The sequence below is a fragment of the Parasteatoda tepidariorum genome, chromosome 6 (genome assembly GCF_982258835.1).
Source record: "Parasteatoda tepidariorum strain Cologne lab strain chromosome 6, Ptep-v5.0, whole genome shotgun sequence".
Classification (NCBI taxonomy): Eukaryota; Metazoa; Arthropoda; class Arachnida; order Araneae; family Theridiidae; genus Parasteatoda; species Parasteatoda tepidariorum.
This window is the reverse complement of record NC_141760.1, coordinates 82,772,179-82,796,400: the sequence shown is the minus strand read 5'-3', so window position 1 is coordinate 82,796,400 and position 24,222 is coordinate 82,772,179. Positions and strand designations below refer to the sequence as shown.

The window sequence follows — 24,222 nt, the reverse complement described above, 5'->3', positions numbered from 1 at the left end:
ATCAGGATATCCAAATATTTTCCATTCACTCTCAATTTGACAATTATTTGTTTAAAAATAATGCCTCATTAATTAAGATAATATCAAAATTAAGCGTCGCGTATAGTGTTGTGCTTATGTATTGGATTTCCAAACAGAATTATCGTGATATTAGAAGAATAAATGATAAAATATTTTTACCAATATCAAACTGGAACGTTTATCTTTAAAATTAGGGGAGACAATAAATTAAAAAATTATGCAAAATTTTTATCTTTGATTTTATATGAGATTTGCTTAATGAGAGAAATCATTAATCACTTTAGTAAAGATAAGAAAAACTCTATACTCTACTATAACAATACTATTTTTTTAAAAAAAAATGCTTTAGCCCCGCTAAAATGACACATACCACCAACACAGAATTTGGTGACTGAGATCTTTAAACTTATTTTGTCTTCGGGGCAGTTTCATTGTTATGGACGTTAACTACATTTGAAAACTTTAAATGCGTATAGATTGATTAATAAAGGTCGAGCTGTTTTAGTATTTTTTGTTAAAATAATTTATTTATGTTGTTTACAGTAACTAAAATTTTTATTTATATTCTAATTTTCAAAATGTTTCGTTAATTAAAAATACACTTTTATGGATGTTACATCAGCAGGGGTCTGTCCAGACATTTTGTGAAAGGTCCATTTTTCGTGAAATTGTGAAAAAATTACTCACATTCTTTCAACCAGGGTCCGCTTTTATGAATTAGTGCAAATAGGGTCCGTTATTGCAAAAAAAAAAAAAAATTTTTTTTCAAGGAGTTTTTAAATTGTAAAGACATACAAGATTATGCTCAACACTGTAAAATTATATTTAAAAAAATTAAATTTTAAAAAATAAACAACAATTGCTGCTTCTAAATTAGAGATGCAACATACAAATATTTGGTATTTAGCCTATACCGCTGAACGCAGAATATTCATTTCGGACGAATAATGGAAGAATCGTCTGCCGAAGACAAAACTTAATTCGTTTACATCCATCTTTCTTGTTTTATGCCCTGGAAAGGGTTTATTCGATTAACAAAATAATAATGAAGATAAACAAATTTGAAGGGTCCGATTAAAAGAAAAATCATTTTGTGAAGGGTCCGTTTTTAAGTTAAAATATTTTGTGAAGGGTCCGTTTTTATGAAAAGATATTTTGTGAAGGGTCCGTTAACGGACCCAAATTTCTTCTAAACAGACCCCTGAATATGAAAGTTAAAAGAAGAGGGAGCAAGTGCTAATAACTTAGAGAATTCCAACAAAAAATATTAAAAACAGCTTAATTTTTTTCTTTCATTTTTAACTAAGTTTCATGAATTCAGAGTCAATAAAATGTGTTACATCAATAACAACCAGTTCATTATTATTTAACCATTAATTATATGAAAGTTAAAAAAAGGGAGAGCAAGTGTTAATAACCCAAAGAATTCCAACGAAAAATATTAAAACAGCTTAATTTTTTCCCTTTTTTTAACTAAGTTTCATGTGTACAGAGGAGTTTCTAATATTGATTTTTAAATCCTTCTCAATTTCCTCTGACAGTCAAACAGGATTTGATGTTTTCAATCCATGCTTCTTTAATCCTCATTATAGATTTCAATACTCTTTTTTCCTAACAAATATTAATTTTCGAACAATAATGTTTCTACCTTTTAGAATTAATTTTTGACTAAACTTAATGTTGACTATCTCGAGAACTGTTAGTAAAAATAAGTTGGTCTGTGCTACGTGATTTTCAGATACAAGTCAGAATTTTTTTCTCGTTATGTTTTCTCTAGTCCAGTAAAATTAAAACGACTCTTCCTTCGGAAAAATTAATACTCAAGATAATTTTTTTTGTATTTGACACCCAAAATTGTATTAAAATTTATAAGATTTTTTCAAAAAATGAAAATTTGAATATGTTTTTGGGGAAAAAAAGATTTTTCAAAACATAATATTACTAAATTTTGATCTAAATTGTTCAGCGATGAGATGAGTTTCTGAAAGATAGTCATTTTCTGTAGCAGGGGTGGCCAACCAGCGGCTCGCGAGCCACATGCTGCTCTTTGAAGGATTATTTGTGGCTCTCGATAAATGTACCCGAGTTTCCTTTTCATTTTTGTACTATTATATTTTAAAAAAATATTATCGTTCCGTATGTTCCGAATTTTGGAAATTTGTACCATAATCGAAGTATCCTGAATTAAAAAAGGGCTGCTTGTCGAATTATTTCAATATTCGGAACAACGTACTTGTGTGAATCATTTTATTCCACTTTGAAATTTGTGAAATCCAAACACCGATCAACCTTAACTAACCAGCATCTCAAATAACTACTGAGAAGTACTGTCACTAATTATTCATCAAATTTTAAAGAATTATCAAGGGAAGTAAAATAAATGTGTTTAATTTTAAAATTCAATGCACATATTTTTTACTTTTATTTATATGTTTTCAATAAATATAATTTCTGTAAAAAAAAAATTTAATACCTTTTTTGCATACCTTTTGAATACGTATATAATTAATTGCGCACTCGAAAAATTTCAAATTTTGAAAAATGGCTCGACTATCAAGGAGCTTGGCCACCCCTGTTCTATAGTATACTACTGACCACTTTATTTTAAGATAATATAATAAAGACAATAATTAAGTCTTCATGAAATACAATAAGTATTATATATAAGAAATACAATTAAGTCTTTATGATATACAATATAAAAAGACAATCAAGTCTTCATGAAATTTCATAAAGCTAAAAGCTGTTACACATCTTTCCATTTCATAGCATGCTGACTACTAAAAATTTTGAATTGATGTAGACTCTTACCTTAAAGCATAATTATTTTATTAAATAGTCTATTTAACTTGGACACGTAAATAACACGCGAAACAAGTAAGATGCCTAAGTACAATTGTTACTTGAGTGAGTTCATTTTTTGAGTTGTTACACAGTGAGCAAAAATATCACGGACTACCCCGAATAACTTTTGATTCAATGATCGGATTTCACTTTCTAGAACTCGAATCTTAATGGTTCAAAGGAGTCACCTCAAATATGCTAATTAATTCGTGCAGACGATATTTTAAGTTACGTAAGTTGACTGTATAAATATACCTTTTTTGACTGATTCGGATTTCTGACCCCCAAAATGTAAGGCTCGCCGCAATCTGGGAGATATGATTGGATTATTGGGACCATATTTCCCAGATTGCGGTGCGAACTATACCGTGAAAGAGAAAAAATAAAAAAATTGCTGAAAATGCTTTATAAATATATATTTTAGCATATGTAAATGTTTTTCGAAATGTTGATGCCTATCCATCGATTTGATATTATTAGTTAAGTTCTATATTGAACCTAAAAATTATTAAAGTGTCTGAGAAATGCCTTCCCCCCAACTCAACTATTAATAATAATTAGAAAGAAAACAAAGAAGAGCAATGCCAATTAAAGAAATAGACAATAGTATATGCATTAAATGTAGATTACACAGAATTTTTTAACGCATCTCTCATGTCATATTGCAATCATCACCGATCACCATACTAATTATAAAGAGTGACAAGGACAAAATAAAAAGTTTACTTTAAAACGTTATATAAAATTTTTTAGCATATGTATATGTTTTTTTAGAAATTTTGACACCTATCCTTTGACTTGATATTAATATAAAGTTTTCTTTTGAACTAAAAAATTGTAACAAATCATTAAAGTGTCCGCCTTATGACCCCCTCAAGCGCAGCTTTCAATAATAATTAGAAAACAAAGCAGAGCAATTCCTATAACCGAAATAAACTATAGTATACATTAAATTCTAGCCTACACAGACTTCTTAAACCTATATAAAGTGACAAGGACAAAAAAAAGTTCTATAAATATTTTTAGCATCTATATAAGTTTTTAGAAATTTTGACACCTAGCCTTTGATTTGATATTAATATCAAAGTTATTTTTTGAACCAAAATATAATATACAATCATTAAAGTGTCCGCCTAATGACCCCCTCAAACGCAGCTTTTATTAATAATTAGAAAACAAAGCAGAGCAATGCTTCAATAGTATACAGTAAATGTAGACCAGTGTTCCCCAACCCCCCGGTCCGTGGATCAAATGACACCGGGCCGTCCATTTCATTGAAACTGAATTTTAATTTCTTGGTTTATACCCCAAACTAAAAATATCTGTGTTCCATTAAAATTTTATTTATTTTAAAAAAAGGGCCCCCGAAGGTAGTGACATAAATTTTTTAATGTTAGTCATGTATCATTGTCTCCGATTACCCCCAGATGGAACCGTCTCATTTCAAAGAAACAAGCTCAGGGCTCTCATTGATTTAACGTTCTAGTAAGTTAAAATGTTAAATCACTTTATATTTATTTTTTAGTGTAACTGTATTTTATTTGGAAGGCATGTTTAAATGCAATTAAATGAAAATTATTAAATCAAAATAAATGTAAAATATAAACAATCAATCCCCCCCCCCAGCGGGCTGCGGTAAAATTATCAAACGTTGACAGATCTCCGATGATATAAGTGTTGGGGAACACTGGCTGATCTAGGCTACACAGCATTCTTTAACCAGCCTTATGTCATATTTACATCATCATCGATTTTAGTGATGCCTGTGCTAACTATAAAGAGTGACACACCCAGTACAAAATAAAAAATAAAAATTGTTTTCCTAGGAAATTGAAAACATAAACATTTCTGCTCATTCAAGGTTTTTTATAAAGCATAAAACTTAATTGTTATTATTATTTCTATTCTTTTATTAGTCCCTCAGTTAATATCAGAGCTGCAGTGTTGAAGTTTCAAGAAACCTTTACAGGATTCGGAGTTGAGCAAATTTACTCAACTCCGACTCTAGTTAGTTAGGCCCTGTAGGTTTTTGATGTTATAAAAATTGTTTACGCAATTATTTTTAATAATATAATTATAAATAAGTCTCGAGTGAATATTATGACAATTATTTTTATCTAAGTTATAACTTATCACAAAATGATAAATCATATTTGAATGTTTTTGAACCCATGTTGGATTGAACTGTTGAAAAAAGACTCAGGAAAAATGAAATTGAAAAATCGATATTAATAATTTTTCTTTTAATTTATTTATTAATTCTGAGACCAAATTTACTTAGTCTAAGTTAATTAAAAATAATATGCGAATAAATAAATTTAATGTATCAGATTATTTAACTCTTAGTTAATGAACTATACAATTTCGTGTGTTAAGATGCTTTTTTTATGTGTGCGAGTGCGTGCGTGAGATATTGGCATCTACTAGATCTTTATTATAAAATAGTTCTGCACAATTTCAATATTTGTGTTAAGATATTTTTTTATATTTATTTCTTCTACTGCAATGTTATAATATTATATACAATTTTAATTTAAGTATACTTAATTTTATAATAAAGTATACTTTTATTCTAAGCGTATATAAAGAAATTGAAATAAGTAATTTGAAATCAACATTCACTTAGTAATAATATTGATACTTTTCTAGTGGAAATTTTAATCGAGTAAAATTTGAAATAGGTACCGAACATTTTAATTACAGACTTCACCGCTCTGGCCAGTATGCTTTCTAAACATCATGTCTAGAATATTTTTTTTTCTACTTATGATGCTTTTTGAAGAAAATTGTTTTCAATTTATGAGAAATATTAAAAAAAAATCTATTGTATTTATTAAATCTGTATATATTATAAAAATTGTTCATGGTAAGTTATTTCTCAAGGATATTACTTTAACTATTTATTAAGTTTTTCAACTGTACCTCATCCCATGTAGATTATAAGTATATAAAGATTTTTTTAAAAATTACTAAGGTCCTCCACCTATTGCTGGCTATCACTTGATTTACTGCGCACTGAAATGCAACTACAGAGTTGAAATTTGACGTTCTGATAAACGAAACTGAAGTGTCTTTCGAAGTTCCATTCTGTTCGAAAGTTATTGCAATTTTAAGTGCTTTTTTTCGTCAATTAACTAATTAATTATTTATTTTATTTTATGTAATAAATTTGTTCATATTTCCCTATGTTTTAATTTTATAAATTCGTGCTTTACTTGATATCATCAAAAATAACAAATAAATAAATAAAATAAAAATAGAGTAATCTGGAAAAGGCATACTCTTCAAAGATTACATAGGTCTAGCGTAGCCCTCTCATTTTACATGATAAGTATAAAGAAATTAGTGTTGCCATCTATGAGCATTTGTAATAGTTAAATTAAAAGTATCGAGGTTGGCAATGAAATCAGTAATGAAAAATTCTTCAGGTTGTTTACAATTAGTTGTTATCTTTTGCAAAGCACGTAAGAACGTTTCCCGGAAAAGAATTTCCTGCAAATAATTATTTTTAATAGCTAATGTTTTATTAATTTATTTGATAACACAGGGGAAAAGTTTTTTTTTTCTGTTGCATGATATTTTTTTAACTGATCTTAGATACTTTTGAATCTTTGAATAGATATAATTTTAAGTTCAACTCTGTAATCGGTTTCTTTCTCCAAGCTGCAGCTTTTTTTTTAAAAAATGACGTGTTTTTTTTATTTTTTTAATTGACATGTTTTGTCGAAATGTACAAGATTAAAAACGTTCTATAAAACAGGTGGTCACGCAAAGGTTGAGACTAGGGGAGACATCATCTGGATTAAAATTGCATTGGACACCACGCCCGGAAAAGTCGTCATACGCGGCTAAGGGCGGTTCCCCTATTATGAATTGTTCAGAAGCGCACAGAGGAACAGTTCATTCTAAGGAAGCACCCCCAAGGGACATATGATGAGATTTTTGAACATGAATTCCTATGCAATTTTAATCTTGATGATGTGACTTTATCTTACTTCCTTAGAAGTTTATCGCAAAATTTTAGCTCTCCCAATTTATTTATAACGTTTTTAAACTTGCACATTTCGACAATAAATAGCCTTTAAATATTTTTAAAAAAATTAGTAACTTTAGCGTAGGAGCTAAGCTATATTCAGGTTTGAAATCCTTACAGCCGAATTAGTTCTGATCAAGTGTTTGTATCAATGCTACAAAAAATTTGTTCCTCAGTTTAATAATCGAAATTTGTTTTAAATTTAATATGCTATATTAAAATTATGTTGAACTATATAACGGTTCGATTGCGAAATTGTTTTTCGCAAAATAAAATTATTAATTATTATTTTAAACGGATAGTGTGCATATGTTTGTAAGCTGTCATTCTTCAAACACTATTCAACTGATTACCCCCAGAAAAATATTGTTTTTTTTTTTTAAATTTTATTTTGTGCTCCCTTTTTAAACTTCACATTTATTTACACAAATCCATTAATTAAATGTCTTAATGTAAGCCATGTTTACGAAGCCGTACATGAAATAGGAAGCTTTAAAATTTTCAATGCTTAAAAAAGCCTTTAATATAAAATAAGCCTTTTTTTTTATAAATACTGTTCAAAAATTTTTTTCTTAATATATATTTATATCTCACCCAGCTGGGGGCCCCCTAGGATCAATGGGCACATCGTTTGCGTGCAGCGCATACGCCTTTGCAAATTCTACTATTACTATAATAAAAATAACATGAACATTATTAAGCTACCAAAGAACAAATTAAACTAACATTATTAAGCTACCAAGCTAAGTTTTTTTACTTAGCTCATTAGATCAAATGACAGTTTAATATAATAATGTTACTAACAGAGTAATATGCGTAGTGTAGTTTACTATGCGTTATACATAAGCATAGTGTTTAAAAAATGAATTCGAGAAGTCATTTCGTGACAATCGGCTTTAAACATTTGGAAAACATTGCATTAATCAAAAATATTATTACTTAAAAAGTTTTCGAAAGCTTTTCAGTATGCAAAATTTATTAGCGTTCTATTGCAACAGTATTTTGGGGGGAAATAAATTATACAATGGTAATTATATAATTGTATGGTATCATGTTAAATAAAACTGAATTTCATGATACTGTTTTGCATTTAAGGATACATTGTATAATACTTACCATGCAACATTTCAAAGTCATAACACCATAAGTAATAGTTAACATCAATACAAAATAGCAGGATCTAGTGGATAAGTCAGTCAAGTTTACCAAGATAGTAGTCAGGTTTACCAAACGATTTTATATTTCATAAAAAAAATTTGGAACTCCCATTTCTCTTCCTTTCCGTACATATATAATTATCGTCTGCAAGGAATATTTAATTTCTAGCTGTTATAAAAAAATCCGCTTTTATTTTTAAAAATAATTGAGGATTTTAATTATAATATTTGTTTGATATGATATGAAATGTTTGTTTTTCCAATTACTTCAACTAACCTTACTTTCTCGAAAACAGAAAAAAAAAAGGATTTTATGTATAAAATTGTTTTAATCTTTTAGTTTTTCTCCAGAAGATCTAGTTAAGCCTGCTCCAAAACGCCTTTTCTTCTTCTTTTTTTTTTTCTTTTGAAACAGCTCAAAAAAAATTTTTTTTCTTGTTACATGAGTAGGAAATTTTCAAAATTTTAATTAAATTTGTATCATTGGTAAATAATATACCCTGTATTAAAAAAGAAATAATAACTTTATTAACAAAATAATTGAAAACAAAGGGGGAGATGATTGATGCAAATGACTCCAAAAATGCAACACTTTCCAAATGTTTAAAAAATACAGTAATTGCTTTTCTAATTTAATTAACTTCCTGACCATTAAAATAGCGTAATATGTAAAGATTTACAGAAAATAAAACGCAGATCGTAGGTCGTAGAAATAAATTTACATCATTAAAGAATGTAGCTTGAAATGGGAGAAAGTAATTTTTAGAAGAGTCTTATATTTTAATTTTTATTTAGTTGAAATGGAGTATGGATTGCCGTTTTCTTTGAAAGACTATACCATTTACCAGAGACTATTACTTAATTCCGTGCCTCACATGATCTTCACGCGTTATAGCACTCCTTATTTATTTGATTGACGCCATTTAATTCCCCTTTTTGAATTCACATTTATTTATTTTTTTGGCAGAGGTTGAAGATATTATTAGGATCTTGGCGAACAAAAGGTAGGTATTCTTTGGCCAAGATTAGGATATTTTAGAAATGAGTGGAAGTGTTTAATAAATGAATTTGGGGGCATTGGTCAGTTTCAGTTGTAAGCAGTTTTTTTATCGTTGGTTACGAACCCTTCACCTCGCAGTTTTGATTTTTAGTTTGCTCTGATGAATATGTATGCAAATTTCAATTAAATTTTAAGAAAAATTGAATATTACTAGCACAGTATGAATATCTATTTTTTAGAAAAATAATAATTTACATGAAAAAACTGCATGCAAAACCAAGGTTGGATCTTTTTTTTCTTCTTCTCCCGAACAAAACCCAAAAACCAATTTTTTTTTGTTGGTTTAAACCCGTTTTTTTGGTTTATGTGAAATTGAAGGTTAAATAATATTCTTGAAATTGAAGGTTAAATAATATTTTATTCCCATTTAAAAGTAATCGAAGTATTAAAATATATTTCACTAACATCGTTTTTAACTTGATTGATATTTAGAATAAAGAATTAAAAATACTCACTTTTGTACCATTAATATGCAAATGTGATAAAACAGTATAATAACTGAAGATTTTCAGAAACTTAATTTAGTACTTTTCATCATTATTTAATTTGCAAATAATAATTTTTTAGCTAAATGTTTTTTTAGAAATGAGTGTGAAAAGGAAGTTTCCTCTTTGATAATCAGTATGCATAAATATTTCATATTACAATATTATTTAAATTAGTATCATTATTTAGCAGTACAATTTGTAGCATTAATATGAATTGTTAAGATAAAAATTTAATGTTTTTTTTTATTCATTGTTACAAAATTTTAATATAAAAGAGCATGATATATATTCAAGACGAATGTATTTTTTCAATTAAGAAATATTTAAAATTAACAGAACGATGAAAAAAGAATAAAATTGATAAATGGGCAATATAAATATAAACAAGGACAATAGTAAATATAATGTTTCAGTTCTAATTGTTTGTAAAACGAAGAATAAATTGCTTTTTTCATTTATTTTAACATAATAGGGCTCTTGAGTATAATTTTCTAATCGACGCATTGCAGCATTAAAGGGAAGAAATACTTCCAAAATATTTTAAATGAATTATGAATATTTTTTCTTAAACCATTTATTTTCTATCTTGAAAATAGTATAAAAATTGTAATTTGGAAATATTACAATAATGAATTTAAGCAAACTGCATACATACAATTTTGTTTAAAAAATAATTCTAAAATAATCCTGAAAAAATAAAATTTAGAAAAGCAATATTCTCATTTGATTTATACTTTTTATTGTAGCAAGCATCATAAATAGTTAGAGAAACTTTTTTTTAATTCTTTCAATAATTTAATGATTTCCCTAATTTTAAAAACTAACAGAACCTAGAATTAGTGATAGCCTATATTATTTTAAGAGACCTCGTAATTTCATCTTAAATGTGCTGACATTTAATTAATTTTACTAAGCTAGTTTTGTTGAAATTCGATTTCGACGTAAACATTGAAAAATTGCTGATTTTTGTTAATTTTTTTAAGTAAAGGAATCTCCATTAGCAGTTAACTCTTAACAGGTAAAAATAACTCTTAAACAGGTAAAATAACTCTTAACAGGTAAAAAATGTGATGAAAAAAAACCTTTCAATAGATCTTACTTTTTTTTTTCATCTTTTTTTTTCATTTCGCAATATTCAAACTAATAGAAATTTATATAAATAGAAGAAAATTTACCTATTAAAAATATTTAAAATTGCACCAGGCTTGTGTTTTTTTTTTTTTCCTTCCAAATTGTTTGACCTTAACTGTGGTTTAACCACATTAGTTCAAACCAGCCAACCCTGCACAAAATGTTTTTATGATTGTTAAAGCAACTACTTTTTTTCTGCTAACTGATTTAAAAAAAGTGAAATTATTCCAATAGATTTCTTTACGCATAACATATATTACAGGGGTGGCCAAGCTCCTTGATAGTCGAGCCATTTTTCAAAATTTGAAATTTTTCGAGAGCCGCAATTAAATACGTATATAAAAGGTATGCAAAAAAGGTATTAAAATTTTTTTACACAAATTATATTTATTGAAAACATATAAATAAAAGTAAAAAAATATGTGCATTGGATTTTAAAATTAAACACATTTATTTTACATCTCTTGATAATTCTTTAAAATTTGATGAATAATTAGTCACAGTACTTCTCAATAATTATTTGAGATGCTGGTTAGTTAAGACTGATCGGTGTTTGGATTTTCCGAATTTCAAAGTGGAATAAAATGATACACATAAGTACATTGTTCCGAATATTGAAAGAATTATTGAAATAATTCGACAAGCAGCCTTTTTTAATTCAGGATACTTCGATTCTGGTACAAATTTCCAAAATTCGGAACATACGGAAAGATAATAATTTTTTAAAATATAATAGCACAAAAATGCAAAGGGAACTCGGGTACATTTATCGAGAGCCACAAATAATCGTTCAAAGAGCCGCAGGTTGGCCACCCCTGATATATTAGGTTTTGGGCATGAATTTTTAGAGCTTTTAAAAATCTTCCATTTTTGTTTAAATCGTCTAAGGAAACGAAATTACTTTTCCGATCAAAATTTAATAAGAATAAAAGAACAGAAATTTTTTTAAAAAAAATTTGAATTGAATAAGAAAAAAAAATTATTGACTAAAAGATTATAAAAAAGTACTATTTGTGAAGAATAAAGTAACAAAAATAATAATTTAAAAAAAAAAACGGAGACATTGAAAAATGTTTGTATGAAGTAAAACTAAATGAGAAAGAAAAACTTAATTATGAGCCAAAGAAAAACTAAATACAAATACAGACAACTGGAAAGATAAAAATTAAATGAAAGGGTAAATCATTTTTTTTTCTTCTGCGGAGAAAGAAATACGGAAAAAGAGTCGTTTTGAGGCGGATTAAATCTCGCCAAGATCGAACAGTTATAGCAGTAACCCTATAGGCCATGTGATAATTGTTAGAAAAGTTTAGAAAGGACAGTTCTTGTCCTCTTGATGTCAAGCAGAAGTGTGGAAGTTCAAATGTAAATAATTTTAAATGACTAGTGTTAAAGATGGAAGAAACCATCAATTTGGATCGGCTGAAGTTTATCGGTAAGTTTTAATATTTCAGGAAACTTGTTTCGCTTCTGTATCGAGAATGGCGCGATGCTTAAAACTTAAACCAACAGTACTTGTTGATAAACGATTTTGTTCTACTGTTTACTGTCGATTTTGTTCACCGCTGTTGTTTACGGGTGCTTCGATAAGTCAATAATAGCAGGATTAACATTTTTTCAAATAAATTTTTAAGTAATTTTTGTTTAAGGGGCCTATAATTATATTAATAATAAGAAGGATTTTCGATGTTTTAAAGTTCCTGGTATCTTAAGAATTGGAAGTTTCAACAACAATTTCTACAACTTGCAAATTCAATTGTTCTAGTTTTTTTTTTCTTCCAAAAAAAGAACCAAATCTAATAATTAATCAGCATACTAATATTGTAATTTGTATATATAAAGGTTTTTTTTTTTAAATTTTAATTTGTTGTCACACTGTGTTATGACAAATATTACTCTTACATGTGTTTATCATATTATAAATAATGTCTCATCATGATACTATTATGCCATGGTATGTTTATGTACGAATTATTTATTTCTACTATTATTTTAATTTATATATTTATTTGTTTGATATCATTTACAAAGTTTGCAAAATGTTTAAAAAATTTTATTCAGCTAAAATGTTAACCTTTTTAGCTGAATAAAATTTCACTTGTTCTATTTATTTTCAGATAGAATTTTAACTGAACCTCCAACTATTTTATAATAATTTTTTAATTTGTACCCATAAAATAAATGATTTTTAAATTTAATTTAATACCACTATGCAATTACTCTTATTTAGTATGACATGTTTCAATTTATATCAAATTATTTTTCCAGATTGAATATTCAAGATTCAATTATTATTAATAATTGCAATGGTGTTTATTCTTTCAAATAATTTGTTTACTATTATTATTTATCAAACGCTATTTGCGAAGCATGTAAAATATTTATAATTAAGGACTTGTATACAACTTAGCTGTTTGCACATTTAATAGCTTGATTTTTTTTTCCAAGTAGGAATACTAAATTGGTGCTCAAAAATCTCCATTTTTGTGCATCATTCACAATGTTTTACTTTTATCATAGGAGAATTTTACATGCTGTTTAAATGTAAGAAAATTATATGCTGCACTTATGATTATAAACATATGTTTGGATGCATAATCATAATGTTTATATGGTTAATCATATGTAATCATGTAATGTTGATTTAAAATACAATTATATTCAATCATACTATTATAAAAATATAAATATTCAGTTTAACACTTTAAGTTTGTTATAATATAAGGCATCGAAATCTGTCAAAGACGTGCCAACAATGTTGCTTGATGTATATATATATATATATATATTTTTTTTTTTCTCTATAATTTCTCTCTCCATTTGTTTTCTACTAAAACTATTGTGGGATTGATTATGAATTAATCACTCCTTTCTTTGATATATCAAGTTTAGAGCAATAATGCACCTGGTGGCAATATTATTTATGTTTAGTATTTTATTTAATTTATTTATTTTAGAGACAAAATATCTTTGACTATTTTTTCTTTAATGTTCTGATTTTAACCAGCATTCTACAAATAATTGTAAACCATTCTTCTCATGTTATGAAATATATATACAGTGAATATGTGTGACATATTCTATCATAGATAATTTAAACCAGTGGTCTCCGGTCACACACATGCAATCTGGTCGCCATCACAGGTCAGTGCCGGTCACACACACGCAATCTGGTGGCGAACACTGGTCAGTGCCGGTCCATGAATTAAATGGTACAGGACCACCCAGAGAACATCAAATTATTTTAATTTTATTTACTGTGGTGTATTTCTCTCAGCTTTGTACAACTTTCCATGCAAAAGAGGGTTACCCGGAAACTAAGAGACTTCACCTAAAGCAGCACCCATACCTCCTGCTATTGTATTGTATTTTATTTTAAGGGCAAGTTTAAATACAATTAAGCTAATATTTATTTTTAAATTATAAACTATTTGAAATACAAACTAACCACCTCCCTATCCAAGCGGGCCATAGTAAAAGTATTAAATGTTGACCAGTCTGCAGCATTCTAACTTTTTTAGTTACAAAGTAACTTTGAAATTGGAAATTCACCGCAGAGCATTAAATTTTATTTGGCAGCTGTATTTATACTATACTTAGGCATTGAATACATTAAAATTTTTGTTTCTTATTTTTTATTCAATTTTTCGATGCAGACAGCAAAAACATTAAAAAAATATGAAAATAAATTTTAGGCTAATGTTCAGAACCAGAATTAGTTATTTTAGTTAGCGAGTAGTTACATTTGTCAAAAAAATTAAGTAAGAAGGATTAGGTTAGGATCTATGTTGTGAAATTATATTTGAGTGACCTAATAGTGTTGTCTGACATTGCTTTTTGTGTGAATTTGTTTCGTCAAATAATTCACGAGAAACTGACATTTTAAATATTTCATTTTTATTCAATAAAAACATTTTATCTGAATGGTGATTAACAATAGATGCTCATATTTTTTTCTTACACACTAGGAATATAACAATATTTTTAATATTTCCTTTGAAGAAAATTTTTTTTTAATTTGAAACAAGTCCTACCTTTTTGCAAAGCACTCAAAATTGTTTTGAGGAGCATGAAGTGGTTTTCCAAGCACATTTAGACAATCTCTGGTTTAAGGGAAAGGCCAGTCTAGGACACTGGTGACCAACTTTTTGCATTATCGTTCTTTTAACTGACAGTTCATGTGCAAGTACTAAATAATTGATATAAGAAAGATTTTTATTTCTTATGAGCTGCACATTCAGTCTTCCCGATGAGCAGTCCTAGTGCGTTCTCCAGAAGTGGTATCCACTCTTTCAGGACCACCACAATGGTTGAGATACCGTTGGCCACATGAGAAAGATAGTTCACTTAATTTTAAACACATTGTTGATTGAAATCAATATTTTTGCTATTTTACTTTACAAAAATTTTACTTTTACTTTTTACTTTTTTTTTTTTTTTTTACTTTTTTTTTTTTATTATTCTATTACAAAACAAGAGCCGATGACTTGAATAAGTTTCTGTGTAAAATTGTGGGTCAACTTAGTGTTAACTGCATTTTTATCCAGTGTTCTTGATTCATAAGTTTATGATTCATAAATTTATAACTAAGCATTGAACTCAGAAAATAAATTATGTTATGGAAAGAATTGTTACTTCTGGAATATTAGAACTGAAACATCTCTTGTAATTGTCCAATACATGAGTTAGCTCATTCCTAACCTGGGTGAAAAATGCTTAATTTAGTTGACTAAGTGAAAAAGTTTCTACTTGGAGTTCATAATAAAATAAATAATAAGCAGTGGCTATTTTAAGTTATAACTTGTTCTGAAAATTATCTGGTCATTTGGGGTGATAATTGAATATGATTTTAAGTACAGAACTTATTTTTTATTATATTTTTATCCTAACATAATAAAAGTTAAACATTATAAAAATAACATTAATAAAATTTAAAGAAAGAAAGAAAAAATGCTTTTTATAATAATTATTTTTCTCACCAACTTAAAGAATATTTACAGCAATAATGGAATAAGCACTTCCAGTTTTTTAAATTTTTTTTTCCTTCAAATTTCTCTAGAAAAATGAGAGAACTCAAAAGGAGCTTAGGTCTTGAGATTTCTAATACTCATCAATAAGTTGTATCTTGCTACAATTTTTTTGTTGTTATTTATGCAATAACTCCATAACAATTTTGAAAAACTTAGCTTTAATGTTTATGGAAATATGAAATATTTTTATAAAGAATTTTTCTGCCTTACGTTTTTATACTATAACTGTAAAAATGTTACATAAAATTAAACAAAATTTTTCGAGCAATTTTTAACAAATAATGAAATTATTTTAAAATTTGAAAAATAAAATTAGTTAAAAAAATTGCGCAAAGTATGATAATTTAAAGAAGTCTTTTGATTCTGCGCATGAGCTGTAAACTATTGATGTATGTATAGAATATGTTTTTTTTTCCTTCATAATTTTGTGTGTATTTGATAAGTTAAAAAAAAGTTCGATTTGAATATCTTGAAAATTTAGTGAGAACACTTTGAATGGTAAATAGTTTTCCTGACATTTTACCGATTATCCGATCGGGACCATCGCTATTCCGGATAACTGATTTTTCCGGTTTTCTGAATCACTACAAAAAGCCGTTTTTTTATTGTTAAACCCAACTAAAAAAAATTTTTGGAAATAATCTTTAAAAGAAGAAAAAACGATGAAGTAATACACTAATGATTATTTCCAAAATGATGGTAAGGTAAAAAATCTTTCAAAAAAGAAAGAAAAATCCTAAAATCTTATGAGGAAATTTTTTTTTTTTTTTTTAAAAAATGGCGGGAAAATTCATCGAATTTCGCTCCGGTTTTTTGGTTTTCCGGTTTTCTGATTTCCGGATAACGGGTTCTGTACTGTATTTTGCAGCGTGAAACAAAATTTAAAATTAAATTACAACATCCTACAATAATTGTCTGGACTAGGAATTATCGTTAGGTGTTCTCATAAGGAAAGAAAGCATGCGTAATAAAATACAATCTTATTTGATAGTACAAAATAAAATTTGAGCAAAACCCTTGCCAGTATTCTTTCTTTCTTTTTCTTTTTTTTTTTTTTTACACATTTTGCAAAAACTACTTAGAAAATAGCTAATAGTGTTTCTGTAATATTTATTTTTCTCATTCTACTATGCTACTATCACGTTTTTTATTGTTCTCTAAATGAAAGTTTTAAAACTAAAAGTTGTTTATTATAACGTAATTTTATGATTTTACCCTATTACAACGTTACGTTGAATCAGTGTCTTAACCATATTCAATTAGTATTTTTGGTGCAAATTACAGTATTTTTTTATTCGAATTACATTAATATACTATTATAAGGGGTCAGTCCGGACATTTTGTAAAAGGACCTGTTTTGGTAAAATTGTGAAAAAACTATTCATAATTTGTGAATATAAAATAAGCGTTAAGTCACATTCTTTCAACCAGGGTCCTGTTATTGCAAAAATTGTTGAAAATCTTTTCCAAGAAGTTTTTAAATTGTTAATAGATACAAGATTCTGCTCGACAATTGCCGCTACTAAATAAGAGATGCAACATACAAATCTATACTGCTCAATACAGAATATTCATTTCGGACGAATAATGGAAACAAAATCACTCACATTTTTAATAATTTCAATTGACATATTTTAAATAACACAACTTAGTAATGTATCACTTTTAATGTGCACGCATTAAGTATACTTAAACAATTCTTAAATTTATAATATGTTATTTAAAAAATTACCGAAATAAATTTTTATGTGCATAATTAATATTCTATTAATTAATTTTATGAATAAATATAAATTGATCAATTATTTATTTACAAAAAAAAAATAAGTTATGGTTTAATGTTAATTAAAGTGCGCACACGATGTTTGTAAAAGTAGAAATATTTTCTTAGATTACTACATTTGGAATTTAAACTTAGGGAAACTTACTTAGTTTGTCTCGAACCGTCTTTCTCTCTCCCCCCCCCCCCCGGAAAGGTTTATTCGATTAACAAAACAACAATTAAGATAAACAAATTTGTGAAAGGTCCGATTAAAAGATAAATTGTTTTGTGAAGGGTCCGTTTTTATGAAAAGATTTTTTGTGAAGGGTCCGTTAACGGACCCAAATTTCTTCTAAACAGACCACTGATTATAAATTACAGATAGTGAGATTCGTTAAGGTGTCTAGATTTTTCCTATCAAAATTTTATAACTTTATTTTGAATGATTTCATCTTAACGCATGATACATTAAAAATAATTAAGTAATATATTTTTAATGTATAATTTTAATATTCAGTCTATGATTTTATCTAATTTTTAACTGGAAAAATTTAAAATTTATTTTTATTTACAAATAAATCGCTTGTTTTTAAAAAATGTATTCATTCTTCTCTTCCAAAAGCTGTTTTTATATAGTATTAAACATAAATACTGCAGAAAAACTTGACTATCTGTCATACAGTATCCTTCTTTTCTTAAATGCTCGACAGGAAATCCTTAATAAATTATACGGTTTAATATTTTTCCATAAATTACATACAAGTTGTTTTCTTTAACACTAAATTCTATAAAAATGTCATAAAATATCGCCAATAGGAGCGATTATCATTCTTATAGTACGCCCTTTCCATCTTCTCCCTTTCAGAATGATGTGAAACCGAGGACGGAGGTCAGGAGAAGTATCTGAAAAAGGGTATCTCTGGTATTTGATTTTGGGCTTCATCTCCTGTTTTGTATTGTGTTACTTCTTCACTTTATAATGTTTGATCATTCGGTTGCTCCGTTATCTAATATACAGCGACAGAAAAAGAAAAAGAAATTATTTTGCTTATCTATGAAGGAAACAAAATATATCTTCTCTTAAATTTTAATAATCTTTTTTGTTATAAATTTGCATCTTTGTTACGATTCTCATTCTCCAAATTAACTACCTAGAGCAGTCAGGGGTCTGTCCAGGCATTTTGTAAAATTGTGAAAAAATTACTCGTAATTTGTGAATATAAAATAAACGTTAAGTCGCATTCTTTGAACCAGGGTCCGCTTTTGTGAATTTGTGTAAATAGGGTCCGTAATGCAAAAAAACTTTTCCAAGGAGTTTTTAAATTGTAAAGGCATACAAGATTATACTCAACACTGTAAAATTATAATTAAACAAATTAAATTTTAAAAAATAAACAGCAATTGCAGCTACTAAATTAGCGATTCAACATATAAATATTTGGTATTTAGCCTATACTGCTGAACGCAGAATATTCATTTCGATGAATAAAGGAGGAAGCGTCTGCCAAAGACAAAATTAAGTTCCTTTACATCTGTGTTTCCCCCCCCCCCCTTCCTGGGAAGGGTTTATTCGATTAACAAAACAATAATGAAGATAAACAAATTTGTGAAAGGTCTGATCTTAAAAGACAAATTATTTTGTGAAGAGTCCGTTAACGGACCCAAATTTCTTCTAAACAGACCCCTGTTTACTGTAAAAAAAATTGCACAAAAGTTAAAAATCATTACTTACACCACTAATTATTAACTGTTAACTCTGCAAAAAATAGCCAATAGAAAAATACGTAATCGTAAATTTTCATGGCTGGCTTTGTTTTTAAATAAAATGTTTTGAAATTTTCATTTGTTGCAAGGCGTACCCCCTCTAAACTGTTCCCGTACCCCTGGGTACGCGTACCACACTTAGGAAAACTCTGACCTAGAGTGTAAATAGAAGCTAACCATTTTTATTATTACTATTTTTATTTATTTTTTTGATTAACTGGAATAATCGAAACTCATTTATTATACAAAATCTATAGAAACGGATAGTATGGTTCTTGTCAGTCCTTAATATATACATGGGTCTGTTTAGTAGAAATTTGGGTCAGATAACGGACCCTTCTCAAAATATCTTTTCATACAAACGGACCCTTCACAAAATATCTTTTCATAAAAACGGACCCTTTACAAAATATTTTAACTTAAAAACGAACCCTTCACAAATTTTTTTATCTTCGTTATTGTTTTGTAATCGAATAAACCCTTCCCAGGAAGGGGGAGGGGGGACAGATGTAAACGAACTAAATTTTGTCTTCGGCAGACGCTTCTTCCTTTATTCGTCCGAAATGAATATTCTGCATTCAGCAGTATAGGCTAAATACCAAATATTTATGTGTTTCATCGCTAAATTTAGTAGCTGCAATTGTTTATTTTTTAAAATTTAATTTTTTTAGTTATAATTTTACCGTGTTGAGCGTAATCTTGTATGTCTTTACAATATAAAAACTCCTTGAAAAAGATTTTTTTTGCAATAACGGACCCTATTTACACAAATTCACAAAAGCGGACCCTGGTTGAAAGAATGTGACTTAACGTTTATTTTGTATTCACAAATTATGAGTCATTTTTTCACATTTTTACAAAAGCGGACCTTTTGCAAAATGTCTGGACAGACCCCTGATATAATTTTTATTTCCATTTAGAAAGTATTTTATTCATTCGAATCTGTAAGCATGGTTGTTGCCTTAAAACTTAAGTATGAGAAAAAAAAGGATCAAATGAAAATTGGAAGTAAAACTAAGGGATCCGCTTCAAATTTTATTGATGTAAGAGAAGAAAAATTTCACTTTTCCGCGAAATTAGCTATAGTTTAATAGAGCTGCACAGAACGTTTTTCCTAAAAATTTTCCAATTATTTTTAGCCACTTATTTGAAGAAAGGAAGGATTTGAAGTTTTTTTTATTCCGTGTCGAATGATAAATGCGAAATGTCTGGAGAAGCAATACTTGTTATGAAGTAACGATTGATCTTAACTGATAGATGTTCGATATGCTTTTAATTTATTTATTCTTTTTAGTTATTTTATCCTTCATATCATTATGACTTAGCTATTTGTTTTTATTTCGATAAAAATGTGTAATCTGTAGAGATATTAATGTTTACAAATTGAGAATCGGTTTACCCACTCTGTTTTCCATATTATAGCTGAACTCAATTAAACAGCTATTTAAAATCAGAATTCAGGAAAGATAAGTTAAATATGATTTGTGATTATTTTTCTATATCAGTATTCGCTTTTGCGTCTGCTAGCATACAGCATTTTTTTTATTTATTTTTTCGTTCTGCTTATTAATTAAGCTTAACATTTGTAACATTATTGAGATAACATTGCTTGTGGTTTTTGTGTGTTCGATTTATGATAGACTTGATTTATATCAAGCTTAAACTGATGATTTCTTTTTAAAAACCTTAAATCAACTGCTCTGTGCGGTGTTTTAAATTTTAAAAGCTTAGATGCGTTTTGTCGCAGTGCAATATTTTGTTTTAGAATTATTAAATATTTTTTTTGGGGGGAGGGGTTAAAAAGAATTTACCCTTTCCTTGTACTTTTTATCTGTCTAATTTTCATTATATTACTATCTTAAAAATTTTTTAAAAATAATTATAACTGGTTTTCATGTGGAACTAAAAAAAAAAAAAAAAGCTGGGCATATTATAGCCGATATTTTGCGGTTTTACAGCAAATATTTGGAAATAAATAAACAGTAGAAATTAACACAAATTTTAACTGGAACTCTTTTTTACGTAGTTCAATGGAAACATTTAGTTAAAGTGATTTTCAATATATTTTCTTTTAATGAGATTATAGGTAGTTACAAGAAATGTAGCTTAGGGTTTTTATTTATCTTAAAATTTATTTGGGTAGTATTTTTTACGTTCTTTAAAAACTCACATAAATTAAGAGTTACCAGAAAAAAAAGAGGTTGTAAAACAAGGTTAGCATGTTTTCGGGAAATCGCGAGTGCTGGTTGATGATACATATTCGCTGCTTCTTACTTAGCTCTTTAATCTGTACTAGTAAACATATTCAGTTGCAGAACCGTGATGGCTTATTGGCCCTTTGGGGTTCTCTCATTAATGGCAACTACTAGACCATTCGTCTTCAGATGGATTAGGTGCAGCTTTGCCTGGGAAATAAAAGCGGCAGGCACGCAATGCTAAACACAATGCCCTAAGGAGGCTTAGCCTTTAAAACCTTGTTGTCCGATAATTAAATGGCAGTTGCAAAAGTGCATTACAGTTACTCTACGGAATCGACCTTTTGGTTCGTTCGTCTTGGCCTGGTTTATAATTTATAACTTTATTTTCAAAAACTTTTTAAAATAACTAATGTGATTGCTTTTTTTTATGATTTAAAAAGGCGCCATTTTCAGAAAACACCAATAAATCCTAGGGTCTTTATTAAAATCTAGATTTTATTGGTTGAATTTTTTTTTTAATCTTAAGTGATTTAACATCAATTTATATTAGAAACATTCTAATACGTTGATACCCAATGAGCATATGTACGTTTGTTATATTTGTTTAGGGGGAGAAAATGCAAGAATGTTATTCACTAATGACCAAAAATTGTTTTTTGATACTAATATATACAAATTTTTTAATTTGTCGAAGTTCTTTATCGTAAATTTGTTATTTAGATCTCATATTTTAAATCTCGTTTATTTGCTTGTTGCTTTTATGAATTATTAAATTCGATAATCAAAATATTATATATTGCTCAAAAAAGAATTTGCATCTTAAAAATTATACTATTTGTTTACTTTTTTTTTTTTAATGAACCGTCTGCTACTTAATACAAACCGATTGCTTTGTTTAATTCTAGCATGTTCGTCGCCTGTCTAGTTACCCCAATGGAACAAAGGCTTCCTTTCATTATTTGCCCCTATACCATTTCACTTCGCGTCACTTATGTGTGGAATAGAACTAAAACTCTTGACGAATGCAGCGAAATCGTTTGCGGTGTAATGCTGTAATTGATGATTTTTGTTTCCATGTGGTGGTATAAAGTGCGTTGTAGATTTATTATCATTTAAATCTCAAAGGACAACATTGTGTTGAAAATTACGTTTTCCTCGTTTTAATTATTACTTTCCAAGAAGTTGAAAAATTGGTGGCGGAATTGTTACCCGAGAAAAAAAAATAAAAATAATTCAAATGGTTATTTTTTTTTTTTTTTTTTTTTAAAGTTAGTGCGAACATTTATTATACGGGGAAATAATAATTAATGGAATGTGTTTAGGGTCTCTTAATTACTCAAAGAAAAATATTTCTTAGTTGTACATTTTTTTCTACGTTTTTGTTATGGTTAAAAAGCAATTTTTGTGGAACAGTTATTGTTTTATTTATTGTTCCACGCTCTTACACTTACTTATAAGAAGGTGTAAAATCTTGGTCGCCATAGCGCTTAAAGAATGCAGCTGGCCCCCAATATTTTACTATTTTTTTTAAGCTGTTTTTAGCATCAAAAATCCAAACATTTTCTCTTATAAATTAAGAAAATGATTTAATTATGATTAAGAATTTTAACATGACAAAATTCCTCCATTTTATTTAAAAATAAAAAAAGGGTTATTATTTCTGCAACTCTGTGAAGAAGTGTGTTATTGCAGATTATTTTGCTGATACGTAATACTTCAAGCAAACGATTAAGATCCAGCAATCGTTGATTCATCTCGTGCTGAGGCTGAGCTTCAGTATATGATATCTTATTATTATGTCTTAAATCAATATCTTAATAAAACTAATTTAAGTAAATTGTTATTTTAATTTAACTGGTCATTTAATTGTTTTTTTAATTCTCAAGTTGTAGGGTTTTTAGATTTCCCGTTCTATCCTGTTTATGGGGAGCACCTGTTAGAGAGAGAAATTACTGATTCCTTTATCATTTCCTGCCTTCCCCCCTCCCAGTCTGAGTGTGGATGAATTATTTAAACCTTTGATTTGATCCTTATTCTTAACCAGATAAGATTGGTTTTTAACTTTTGAGGGGGGTTTAATTTTTAAGCGCAAACTAAAAAAGATTATCTGAAGTGGTAAGAGAGTAAGTATAAAGTGGATGTGAAAAAACTTTATTTAAGATTGCAGCAAATCTATGTACTAATGGTTGGGGAGAAATTTTTTCTCACAAAAACTGGTAAACATCAATTTTATTTTACGTTTCATTTTACGTTTGAATTGTATAATTTATGTAATATAATAAGTTTAATTTAGATGTTTGAAAGATGTACAAAGAAAGTCTGTTATTTTGATAAATCTTAGTTCAATCTTATAAGTAAGCATCAATTTTGCCTCAAGTGAATGCTACGTAACACTACAAAGCGGGAATCAAATTGACAAGTACAGTAATTTCTAGATTATAGCTGATTCATCATCAAAAGCTGTTCTTCTGGTTTTTGTTTATTTATCTTATTGTAAATCTAGTGTATGCAAGACATTTATTGCAGTCTTTTTTCTTTTTTTTTTAAAATCAATCAATTAAAGGAATACCTACCATTATTATCTAGGCACTAAATATAGCACAAAATTCCTGACATTCAACTCAATCAGAATGATAGGTTATAAACTAGCAATCCTGTATGTAAAGTAAAAATCATGTTTTCATTTTCTTTTCTTATTCTCTGTCTTAAAAATTTTGCCATTTTCAAAAACTTT

General features: G+C 27.9%; 1 protein-coding gene across 3 annotated transcripts in view; it reads left to right on the top strand.

Annotated features, from left to right (window-relative positions):
* The window catches only part of LOC107439290 (protein bicaudal C homolog 1-A), a 61,987-nt gene that overhangs the window by 5,768 nt on the left and 31,997 nt on the right, over nucleotides 1-24,222 (top strand). The window contains exon 1 of one of the 3 annotated variants that reach the window (XM_087166111.1): nucleotides 12,010-12,169. The exons of 1 other annotated variant lie outside the window; for it this stretch is intronic. In XM_087166111.1, coding sequence (XP_087022237.1) covers nucleotides 12,130-12,169 — 40 coding nt within the window. In that variant the 5' untranslated portion in view covers nucleotides 12,010-12,129. Of the gene's footprint in view, nucleotides 1-12,009; nucleotides 12,170-24,222 lie in introns of those variants that run through there. One more of the 3 variants, XM_087166112.1, reaches the window with a different exon arrangement.